This window comes from Dasypus novemcinctus, chromosome 9 (assembly GCF_030445035.2).
Source record: "Dasypus novemcinctus isolate mDasNov1 chromosome 9, mDasNov1.1.hap2, whole genome shotgun sequence".
In the NCBI taxonomy this organism is placed as follows: Eukaryota; Metazoa; Chordata; class Mammalia; order Cingulata; family Dasypodidae; genus Dasypus; species Dasypus novemcinctus.
The window spans coordinates 88,679,796-88,691,298 of NC_080681.1; the positions used below are offsets into that span (position 1 = coordinate 88,679,796).

At 45.0% G+C, this 11,503-nt stretch overlaps 1 protein-coding gene, 1 long non-coding RNA gene, 4 other non-coding genes and 1 pseudogene across 6 annotated transcripts; 1 reads left to right on the top strand and 6 right to left on the bottom strand.

The window, feature by feature from the left end:
- Positions 1-825: 825 nt before the first annotated feature.
- RPS8 (ribosomal protein S8) lies at positions 826-3,612 on the bottom strand. The gene is made up of 6 exons (XM_004461252.5): positions 3,519-3,612; positions 3,009-3,115; positions 2,415-2,514; positions 1,846-2,021; positions 1,472-1,601; positions 826-986 (listed from the first exon to the last, which is right to left on the bottom strand). The coding sequence occupies exons 1-6, from the start codon at positions 3,520-3,522 to the stop codon at positions 877-879; spliced, it is 627 nt and encodes a 208-aa protein (XP_004461309.1). The 5' UTR covers positions 3,523-3,612; the 3' UTR covers positions 826-876.
- Positions 1,093-1,162, bottom strand: LOC111764805 (small nucleolar RNA SNORD38). The gene has a single exon (XR_002797320.1). It is a non-coding gene; the product is annotated as a small nucleolar RNA SNORD38 (small nucleolar RNA).
- Positions 1,715-1,783, bottom strand: LOC111764806 (small nucleolar RNA SNORD38). The gene has a single exon (XR_002797321.1). It is a non-coding gene; the product is annotated as a small nucleolar RNA SNORD38 (small nucleolar RNA).
- Positions 2,590-2,693, bottom strand: LOC111764807 (small nucleolar RNA SNORD46). The gene has a single exon (XR_002797322.1). It is a non-coding gene; the product is annotated as a small nucleolar RNA SNORD46 (small nucleolar RNA).
- Positions 3,204-3,285, bottom strand: LOC111764804 (small nucleolar RNA SNORD55/SNORD39). The gene has a single exon (XR_002797319.1). It is a non-coding gene; the product is annotated as a small nucleolar RNA SNORD55/SNORD39 (small nucleolar RNA).
- Positions 3,518-6,975, top strand: LOC139439681 (uncharacterized). Its single transcript, XR_011649680.1, has 2 exons — positions 3,518-3,766; positions 6,096-6,975. It is a non-coding gene; the product is annotated as an uncharacterized lncRNA (long non-coding RNA).
- Positions 6,976-9,015: 2,040 nt separating this feature from the next.
- Positions 9,016-9,623, bottom strand: LOC101427869 (rhombotin-2 pseudogene; annotated as a pseudogene).
- Between the last annotated feature and the right edge of the window lie 1,880 nt (positions 9,624-11,503).

An 11,503-nucleotide genomic window follows, 5' to 3' on the forward strand; every position in this document is an offset into this window, starting at 1 on the left:
TAGGACACAGTAAGGGACAAATATCCCTGCTAGCCTGTAGTTAGTTACCTTCTAATGACAGCAAGATACAAAGCAAATAAAAGGAGCAAAATCTGTCAAATTAAGTGACAAGAAAAAACAAGGACAGACAGTTTTGGGGAGGGGAGCTGCAAAGAACATTTTGTGTGTAGAGAGCAGTTGTTTTGGAACATTTTAACCTGAGTCTTATTGATATCCAAACATAGATATAAAAGTAGGTCTGGCTGAAGTTGAAAAGCATTTCAAAGATGTAGCATAAAACATTTAAATGCTGCTGTTAGAGCAAACTGAGGACAAAGAACTGACCCTTAGCTTAGATGGTAAGGAAGGAATTAAATTCAAGAGAAAACCAAAGGATATAGAAATGTCTCTCCACTGAATTTTATAAAGACCTTCAAAAAGCCAACAGGATCCCAATAAGTAGTAACTTTTTTTTAGCCTGCTCTCAGTAATGCAGAAAAGAAATTTCAAACACAATTTCAAGGTCTGCAAACCACCCAAACCTCATCCTTGAAGTCAGGTTAAAAACATAACTGAATCCTTTGAACCCAGGTCCACATGGGAAAGATCCAGGATTTCTAAAATAACTAGCTTCAAAGCAGCAGCAGCCCGGCCTGACTCCAACAAAGGCAAACTCCACATAACAGGCCTGCTCTTCAGGGAGAAGGGGAGTTGTGGCCCGTGGTGGTAATTTTAGAGTGTGGTGAAGCCATGTCAGGACAGAAAGAGGTAGAAAGAGTATAATTCCAACCAACACCATTTTACTCAGCACAGAAAACCTGACAAATATTCAGACATCAACACAGGTCACAGAACAATAAACATCTTTATTACATGAGCTAGGACGGGAGGGAAAAATTATTTGCCTTTCCGGGCCTTGATTTTCCTCTGATAGAACTCCAGCTCCTTGCCCTCTAGCACATAGCCATCTGCTCGGCCACACTGGCCTGGCCTTGAAGCAATGCATGCTGCCAAGAGAGTATGTGGCATTTAGCAAAATGACAGAGTGGTCCCCCAAACCTATCTATCTCCTCAGAAGTCCATGTTGGCTGGGGGCAAGCATGAAGCTCTCTGTCTCCTCAGGTAATACTTAATCGTCACTTGAAGTCAGTAGCAGAACTGGACAAAGTTTTCATCACTGAGACACTTCAGCCACAGCATGGACTTTCCAAAACACTCCAACTCAGAGGACAAAGCCTCAGGCACAGGCTGATAAGACTCCTACCCAGTATTTTCTATTTCACCTTCTTACTAAAGTGACCAAAGTATCCTTGAATCTTGATATAATAGTACCCTTTTCAATTTAAGAACTGTCTCAGGTTAGAAGAAATGCTACCCATGAAATTCTGGTGAAATATCCTAGACTACATGGTTGGCAATCAAAAAGGTTAAATGCAAAGGGCACACCACAGCTTTGTTACACACTCCTCCCACCACACAACAGGCATCTCACCAAGAAGCTTGCCCTGCTGGAACTGCTCCTCCAGAAGACTGCTGATCTTGGCATTCTTTTTCCTTTCATCATATTTCTTCTGAATTTTCTTTGATCGTTTTTTGTTTAAAATCTCTTCCTCCTCAGGAGTCTGAATAAATCAGGGGACAGATGGGTTAGACAGACTCCCCAGCCATACACCCCAGCTCAAGGAAGGCTGCTATAGATAACCTTCTTGAACCCTTGTAAAACCCACCCCTTGCCTTCCTCAGCACTAAATGCTTCATCTCTTTCCCTTCAGAAGCAGAACTGGACAGAGTTTTCATCACAAGAAGGCAGGAATAAGGCTGCTCTCCCCCCTCTGCCCCTACAGGGGTGATTCCCCAAACACATACCAGCTTGGCCCCCTTCTTGCGGCCTAGGGGCAGAGCATAGTGGGACTCGTACCACTGCCGGTACGGTGTGCTGTCAATGAGTACAATACAATTTTTCACCAGAGTCTTGGTGCGGACCAGCTCATTATTGGATGCATTGTATACAACATCGATGATTCTTGTTTTGCGAGTACAGCCTGCTCACAAGAGAAATTCACAATCAAGTCATGCAAACAAGAAGTCAATTGGCCTTGTCTTCTTCCCCAAGCTTTTCTGCCCTAGTAAGGACTAAGGAGGTTCTCTTATCAGGGAGAAGCAAACGAACTCTGAGCCTTTACCCAGCCATGGGGCATTCAGCTTGTCTTCCACAAAGTCTTTTGACTCAGCACCACTCCCTGAGACCACAGGAGTTTAACTGTTTAGAGCTTAGGGCAGGACAGTCAAGGTGGAGAGAACTCTAGATAATTCAAGATCTTTCAGAAACAGTATCCTTAAGGACCTTGACTGGGAGAGGCTTCCTGTTAAAAGCCATTGAGACTTAGGGCAGTTTAGTGCCAAGTTGCCACCCACTCCCTTAGGGCCTCACTCACATTCAGAACCCCAGGAGAAGTTCCCCACGTCCAGCCTTAGGGCTCGGTACTTCTTATTGCCTCCTCGGACACGAACTGTGTGTATGCGGCGGGGGCCAATCTGGGAAACAAGGAGATACAAGAACTAGATTATCAAGAACAGAAGAGAGGAAGGGGAGTATAGGATGAGTGGAGATAACAGTCAGTGTAACTATGACAGGTCCTAGCATAGGCAAGTGGCACATATGTGACCAAGACGACCACAACCACGCCTAAGGATACTTTTTCATCACTCTAGTTACCTCCCACAAGAAAACCCAGACACTTGAAACTTATCATTGTATGCAACAAAAATAACAGGCTGTTACCATGCGAGGCCCATTCCCTCCAAGCCATAGTAAGTTATTAAACCCCAAGCTCCCAGGGCCGAGACCATGCACTCATTCTATTTAGTATATATTTACCCAACACGTAAAGGTAGGGAGGCCGCCCAGTCCCAACCATCAAAATAAAGTCATCAAGTGTCCGACAAAGAACCCACATCGCGCCAAGACCTGACCACGCCGGACGGCCGGGGGAAGGCGTCCTCCGTGGCGGTGAAGCCCACGCACGCACCTTGGTGTTGGCAGCCGGGCGTCCTAGCTCATACTTTCGCTTCTTGTGGTAGGGCTTTCTCTTGCCCCCGGTCTTGCGGCGCTTGTGCCAGTTGTCCCGGGAGATGCCTACATAAGAGAGTGGGATTGGACGCCTGGGCCTCTGGGACCCAGGGCCGGCATCTCGCCAGCCCCAGAACCCCCGTACCGGACGGGCTGCACGCTCAGCTCTCCAAGGTTGGCTTCCCCACTGCGCACTCGGGGGTTTGCAGCATCACCGAGGTGTCATCCTAGACGCGCGGCCCAGCCCGGTCCTCCTTTCCCGCGGCAGCCATGTTGGTACGGCTCGCAGCCCGGAGCCCGTGCAGCCCCAGGAGCAGACCTTGGCGACCAAAACCCGAAGACCACCCCTCTTAAGGGCTGCTCACTGCCTGGGGTCAAGGCGCCCGGACTCCTAACTTGGCTGCGAGACTGGATGGCGCCAGATTGAATTCATCCCCTCACCCTGACCCCATTACAGAAAAAGACTCACCCATCGCAAGGCGCTGGCTGGAAAGAGGAAACGCAAGGCTTCACGGTCCCGTTTGTAAAACACTGTCCCGCCCTCTTACGTCATTTCCGGGCGCCGTTAAAATGGGCCTGGGGACGGAGTATGATGTTACTGACGTCTGTGCGACAGCGCCGCGAGGTCCGGGGCCTGGAGGCTTATGCCCGCTGCGGAGCTTCTTGCCCGCCTAACCCTCCGAGTTCGGGTTGGAATCATGCGGTGTCGACCGTATGGTGCAAGTTTTCTTTAGAAGTTGAGGGATTTAAGGGAGTGGTATGGTTTTATTACGTGTTAAAAAGATTGGTTTGAGAGGCTGGCTAGTCCAGGATGGGAGGTGGGGCTACGTTGGAAAAGGGTGGAAGGCGGTAGAGAAGGAAACGAGGGATAAGACATCAGTTTGTTTTGAAGAGTTTGGTGATTAGACAGGGTTGCGGGAGAGGAGGTGCCATGGATTCCTAATTTCTCATTCCATCATTTGGGTAAATAGACAATGGTATGAGGTTTGTTTTTTTTTAAAGATTTACTTATTTATTTAATTTCCCCCCCTCCCCTGGTTGTCTGTTCTTGGTGTCTATTTGTTGCGTCTTGTTTCTTTGTCTGCTTTTGTTTCTTTGTCCGCTTCTGTTGTCGTCAGCGGCACGGGAAGTGTGGGCGGCGCCATTCCTGGGCAGGCTGCACTTTCTTTTCAGCTGGGCGGCTTTCCTCACGGGCGCACTCCTTGCGCGTGGGGGCTCCCCCACTCGGGGGACACCCTTGCGTGGCACGGCACTCCTTGCGCGCATCAGCACTGCGCATGGCCAGCTCCACACGGGTCAAGGAGGCCCGGGGTTTGAACCGCGGACCTCCCATATGGTAGACGGACGCCCTAACCGCTGGGCCAAAGTCCGTTTCCCGAGGTTTGGTTTTTTAAATCCTCGCCTGCCTGCTGTTTTTGCTTTGTCCATTCGCTGTGTGATCGTCTGTATCTATTTCTTTTTGTCTTCTCATTTTTTCTCCTGTAAGATTCACTGGGATTCAATCCTTGGGACCTCTGAATTGGAGAAAGGTTCCCTGTCAGCTGCGCCACCTCAGTTCCTGGTTTCTGCTGTGCTTCACCTTAACTTTCCCCTTCCTCTCTTTTTGTTGTGTCATCATCATGCTGCATTACTCACTTGTGTGGACACTGGCTCTCCACGCGGGCACTTGGCTTGCCGTGTGGGCTCTGGCTTGCCATGCAGGCGCTCACGCAGGCACTTGGTTCACCACAGAGACACCTGGCTCACCACGCAGGCACTGGCTTGCTGTGCAGCCATGCTATCTCTTCTTCTGTTTCACCAGGAGGCCCCAGGGATCAAACCCGGGTCCTCCCATATGGTAGGCGGAAGCCCTATTACTTGAGCTACTTCCGCTTCCCAGGGTATGAGCTTCTCTGGACATATTTGAGATCTTCGTTTGTTGTCTAAGTGGAAATGATGAGTAGGTAGCTGGATATTCATGTCTGGTCCTTCTGATAGAAGAGATATGGACAGAAAATGTCACTTTAGGAATCGCTGGTATATATATGGTAATTAAATCCATTAGAGTGACTGGAACCTAGGGAAAGAGTATAAAGTAGGGGTAGCAAACTTTACCTTTAAAGGGCCAGATAGTAAATACTTGAGGCTTTGTGGGCTATAGGGCCTCTGCCACAGAACTACTCACTCCTGCTGCTATAGTGAGAAAGCAGCCATAGACATAGGTAAATGAATGAGTGTGGCTGTTTTCTAAACAACCAACTCTATTTGTGGATTCTGAGATTTGGATTTCATACAGTTTCTTTTAATATATTTTTTTAAGATTTATTTATTCCCCTCCCACCCACTGCCGTTGACTGCTCTGTCTCCATTCACTGTGTGTTCTTCTGTGTCCACTTGCATTCTTGTCATGCGGAACCAGGAAACTGTCACTTTTTTTGTTGCATCAGCTCTCTGTGTGTGGTCCCACTTCTGGGTGGGCTGCGTTTTTTTTTTTTCCTGCGCAGGGTGGCTCTCTTTGTGGGGTGCACTGATTGCACGTTGCAAGGGACACCCCTGCATGGCACAGCACTCCTTTCATCCAGCAGCACTGCACTTGGGCTAGCTCACCACATGGGTCAGGAGGCTCTAGTTATAGAACCCTGGACCTTCCATATGGTAGGCGGAAGCTCTATCACTTGAGCCACAACTGCTTCCCTCATATAGTTTTCATTTGTCAAGCCTGTGCAGCAAGCCAGTGCCCGTGTGGTGCCCATGTGGTGAGCTGAGTGCCCACACAGTGAACTAAGTGCCTGTGCAGGTGCCCATGCAGTCAGCTGAGTGCCCACGTGGGTGCCCCCTGGTTGGCCAAGTGCCCATTTGAGTGTTCACGTGGTCAGCCAGTACCTGCACAGCGAGCCAGTGCCTGCACAGTGAGCTGAGTGCCTGTGCAGTGAGCCAAGTGCTCATGTGGCAAGCCAGTGCTCACGCAAGTGAGTCACACAGCAAAATGACAACACAACAAAACAGACAAAGGGGAGTCAAGGTGAAGTGCAACAGAGACCAGGAACTGTGTTGGCACAATTGACAGGGAACCTGTCTCCACATCAGAGGTCCCGAGGATCGAATCCTGGTGAATCCTAGAGGAAAAAGCCGAGAAGAGAAGATGAAAAGAGAAATAGATACAGAAGATCACACAGCGAATGAAGACAGCAAAAAACCAGCAGGGTGGGGGGAGGGGGAGGGGAACAATAAAAAAAATATTTTAAAAATTTACTGAGGCAATGACTGCACAACTCTGTGATGAAAGTGAGAGCCACTGAATGTACAGTTTGGATAGATTGTACAAGGCAAGGGATTCTATAACAGGGACTGATATGTAAATAACTGGTTAACAGTGCACATATGAGAGTGTTCTCTCATGAACTACAACAAATGTACAACACTAATACATGGTGCTAATAATGAGGGGTATGGAAAAAATATACCTAATGTATGCTGTGGACCATATTTAGTGGTACTAGTCTGGTGTTATTCTTTCATAACCTGTAACTAAGTTTCCACAACAATGTACAAGTTGTTCGTGGAGTAGTGTTATATGGGGATTCTGCACATTATGCATGATTGTTTTGTAAGTTCATAACTTCTCTAACAAAAAAATATTAACATTAAGGTAACATTTTGTGTGATCTATGTATCTCTTAAAAATAAGCAAAAAAAATTTTTAAGTATTTTTTAAGAAAACACCTAGAATTTCCACATGACCCAACAATTCTGCTTTTAGGTATATACCCCAAAGAACTGAAAATAGGGACTCAAACAGATATTTGTACATGACTGTTCATAGTAGCATTATTCACAGTAGCAAAATTAGAAGCAATTCAGTATCCATCAATGGATGACAATAAACTATAGTATATACATACAATGGAATATTATGCAGCCATAAAAGGGAATGAAGTTCTGATACACGTGACAACATGGATGAAACTTGAAAACATTATGCCAAGTGAAATACACCAGACAAAAGGACAGTGTGTGATTTCACTCATATGAAATACCTAGAAATAAGAATATTCATCATTACAAAGTAGATTACAGGTTACCATGGGGTGGGAGGACGGGGAAAAGGGGAATTATTGTTTAATGGGTACAGAGCGTCTGTTTCGGGTGATGAAAAAAAATTGGATAGTAGTGATGATTGCACAATATTTGAATGCAATTAATGCCACTGAATTAAAAAATGGTTAAGATGACAAATTTTATATTCTGTGTATTTTACCATAATTAAAAAGTGAATATTAGATTTAGTAATCTGGAAGTCCTTGGTGACATTAGCAAGAGCAGTTTCTGTGCAGTGGGGTCAGCAAAAATGATTAGAGGGGTTAAAAAGAGTGGGAATTAAAAAGAAAATATACAGTATATGTAGTCAATACTTACGATGTTAAAAGGGAAGGATGGAATTAGGTTTGTGACTGGAGAGACAGGTAAGCCTTTCCTACACTTGACTGCAGATCCTATCCAGGAATTGAACCCCAGACCTCCCATATGGTAGATGGGAGCCCAGTCGCTTGAGCCACATCTGCCTCCCTGTTTGTCTTTTTGTTGCTGAGTTGCAGGAGTTTTTTTGTATGCTTTTTTATATTAAATCCTTGTTGGCTGTATGGTTTCCAAATATTTTCTCCCATTCTGTAGGCTGTCTTTTTACTTGCTTGGTAATAGCCTGTGATGCACAAAACTTTTTAATTTTGACAAAGTGCCTTTTTTCTTTCTTTGTTGCTCATGCTCTTGGTGTAAAATCTAAAAGTCCATTGCCTAATACAAAGTTCTAAAGAAACTTTCCTATGTTTTATTCTTAATTTTATAGTTTTAGCTCTTATATTTAGGTCAAATCCATTTTGAGTTAACTTTTTTTTCCTTCAATTTAGTCGATCGACAATTTTTATTGTTTGCAGGTGTGATTTTTTAAAATTCACACAACAAATACTTTGATATAATCTAAGATAAAATAGTTGAACAATTTTGTTTAGATTTATGTTTGTATAGAAACAATCTGTGGAATTCCTCATCTCAAAACTAAGGTGTCTAAAAACAGTGATTCATTAACATTGCTTTAAATAATCATTAGGTTAAAAGCTATGGTTTCCGTTCTCAACTGAAATGTGCCCCCACACAGTTTCCCTTGGATCTAAAGCTTAAGGCCTTAAGAAGATGGCCAAGAAAAAGAAAAAAAAAAAGACAAGCCACTCTCCTTGCCTTACATGGGGGACAGTAATTGGGACAGGGTTGTTATAAAAGCCAGGAAGAAAATAAATCAATTTCACATCTCTAGTTTTCAAGAGTCAAAGTCATAACAACTCTTTATATACCTTATCTGTAGAGGTGAAATTGCCTCATGATGACACAGTCTGCTCACCCCCAAATGTTCCTTCCCCTGCTAATCTTGTCAGTTATTATGTTTATGCAGTAGCCATACATTCTCCCTAAGGGCTAATCCTTTTGTCATATTTAAATCTCCCTAGCCTGATATGTCATTTGGATGCTATGTCTTAGTGTACCATCCTGCACCCTCAAATTCTCAAAGTGCCTAAGAGTGAAGACCATGGAGACGGTGTCTTCAATGAACATCTCCCCAAGGATGCTGGGGGACTCTGGCCTATATCATTCCATTCCATTGATCCTTTTTTTTTTTTTTTTAAATAGATGCTTGTCAAATATTCTTTTAATACTGTTTTAATCTTAACTTATTTTAGTCATATCATACCCACATATCCAGACATTTAGAGTTAGATTTCTTTTTTTTTTTTTAACATTTTTTTTATTCCCCCTTGTGGCTTTTTGTGTACTATCTGCTCTCTGTGTCCATTCACTGTGCGTTCTTCTGTGTCTGTATTTATTTTTATTTCCCCTCCCCCTTGCGGCTTGCTTGCTATCTGCTCTCTGTGTCCATTTGCTGCGTGCTCTTCTGGGTTTTTGCTTGTCTCCCTTTTTTGTGGCATCACCTTGCTGAGTCAGCTCTCCACGGCACTTGCAGGTTGGGCAGCGCTCCGCAGCACGCAGGTGAGCCTGCCTTCACAAGGAGGCCCTGGGATACGAACCCAGGGCCTCCCATATGGTAGACAGGAGCCCAGCTGATAGAGCCACAACCGCTTCCCCATTCCATTGATCTTAGTCCACATGTAGAAGTCCTGTTCACACACTGTATTGGAATCGATGAGGTATCTGTCACCTACAAAGAAATACTTCTGACAGGCAGCACATTTGAAACATTCCAGGGGATAAGTTTTGCTTTTCACTCTCATATCATGTCATAGGCAATTTTCCACTTGTCACAGTATGCACAGAGACCGTCGTGGCCAAAAAGCCTGAGATAGTCTTTCCAGCAGAGTGTCCAGTCCAGCTTGTAGTAGAGGCGCCACCCCACCTCACCCAGCCATCACCCACAGAGGTCACAGCTAAGGCAGTCCTTGTGCCAGTACTGGGCAATGGCCTTTAGGAAGTAGAGGGCCCTGATATTCTGCTGGCAGCTGCCACATGTCAGAGGGGATGGGGAGATCTGCAGCACCTCATCCACTGACTCCTCAGAGGGGTAGCTCTTCCTCTGCATGGCAGAGAACATTGGGGAGGGAGGTGACATGCTGGGCAGTGGGGGTGCTCCCTCTGTGGCACGGGACTGGCCAGCTACCGGACTTGGGCCCCCTTGGGTGCCGGCTGAGTTAATTTTTGTTTATGGTGTGAGGTAGATCCACTTTCATTCTTTTGCATGTGGATATCCAGTTTTCCCAGCACCATTTGTTGAAGAGACTGTTCTTTCCTCATTGAGTGGACTTGGCAACCTTGTCAAAATCAATTGATCATAGATGCATGGGCTTAGCATGAGTTTGACATGCCTGTGAGATGTAGGAGTGACTATTCTCTGTTTTAGAAATAGTTGGAAAGATGACCCTGAAGCTGATAAGAGGGCGGAGCTGAAATTTCAGACCCCTGCCACTATGAGTTCACTCTGCTATCCACCTAGACCCAGTGGTCCATCCTTACAGAGTCTGCCTCACATGAGGATTTTCACCTCCCCAATCTTGGCTCTCACCTAGTAAATACCTAAACCTTGGACCAAACCAACTGCTTGTGCCTGACACCTGGGTTGCCGAATACTGCTGGGTCAAGTTACCTAGCGCTGCAAATTGGTGCCACTAGAAATTAAGAACAAAAATTGGTATTATGCATTAGGTAGGCCCTGGAGAATCTTTACTATAAAAGACTTATGTAGAACAAAAACTCTACCTGGAGAGACAAAATATTTAGATTGTAGTAAATGCTGTGAATGAATTAAATAATGTGCTGTCATGGGGCAGAGGGGCAAACAGGCTTTTCTGGGATGGTGTTTAAACTGAGAACTGCCAGGAAAAAAGACCATTTTGAAGAGCTGATAGTTGCAGGCAGTTGGAACATTAAGTGCAAAAAGCCCTGAGAGGGGAGCAGATGTGGCTTAAGCAGTTGAGCACCTGTTTCCCACATGGGAGGTCCCAGGTTTGGTTCCCAGTGCCTCCTAAAAACAAAAGGAAACAAACGAAAAAACCAGCTCAGGTAGCTAATGTGGCTCAGTGGTTGAGAGCTGGCTTCCCACATATGAGGTCCTAGGTTCAAGCCCCAGTACCTAAAAAAAAAAAAAAAAAAAAAGCCCTGAGATAGGTAAGCAGAAGGTAGAGCAAAGACCTCTAAAAATTCATTCCTCCATAAAAGCAACAGGAATACTGGCAAAAATGATTCAAATTGACTTTTTCAGTATTCTGGAAATCAAAGGCTTGCAACAATCCAGAGTGTTTAAAAAATTCCGAATCATAGTAAGAACAAAGAGGTTTGTTGCCTTTTAATTTTCCCTAATCCCATTTCTTTTTCTCTCAAGATCTCTGGTAGCCTTGAAAGCCAACAGCCTCATGACTCTGGTAGCTATGAAAAACTATAGCTTAACAGCCTCTGTAGAAGGCATAAGGAATCTGGAGATTCCCCAAAGTTCCATCCCCAGAAAACCATCACAATTTGACCTGTCTGGCAGCTTGCTAAAAATCTCCATTTTTATGGCTTGTCTTTACTGGATCTAACTCAGAGCTCGCTCTAGTTGAACAGCCATATCCTTAGGGCCTATGTTGCATATGTTTTTTAAAAATCACAGACAATGCTACTTCCTGAGGCAGTATTACCAGCTGAGGCTAATAAGAGGCTGACCAAAAATCTTAAAAGGAAAAACAGGGGCATGAGATGTCATAGCAGTATGTTTAAAGCTCCAGCATATTCCTGGAAATCTAGAAGTCCACGAGCATATGTAGGGCTGAGTACATGCCCGGAAAAAAACCCCACTGAGTCCACATAATCTCTCACTTCTGGCAGACCTCGAAGCTTTGAAGGTTAAGGCAAACTTGTACGCTGTCTGCCAGAGCATTGAAGGGTGCTGCAAAATACACAGCACCTCACAAAGGCTGGGAGGCTTACTGGTTCAAGGCT

What these genes read in the sequence shown, in the direction of transcription:
- RPS8 (XM_004461252.5), bottom strand. An exon ending in CTTCTCCTGGGGTTCTGAAT is followed by an intron (nt 2,022 to 2,414) that starts GTGAGTGAGGCC and finishes TCTTGTGAGCAG; the next exon opens with GCTGTACTCGCAAAACAAGA. An exon ending in GCAAGAAGGGGGCCAAGCTG is followed by an intron (nt 1,602 to 1,845) that starts GTATGTGTTTGG and finishes TGATTTATTCAG; the next exon opens with ACTCCTGAGGAGGAAGAGAT.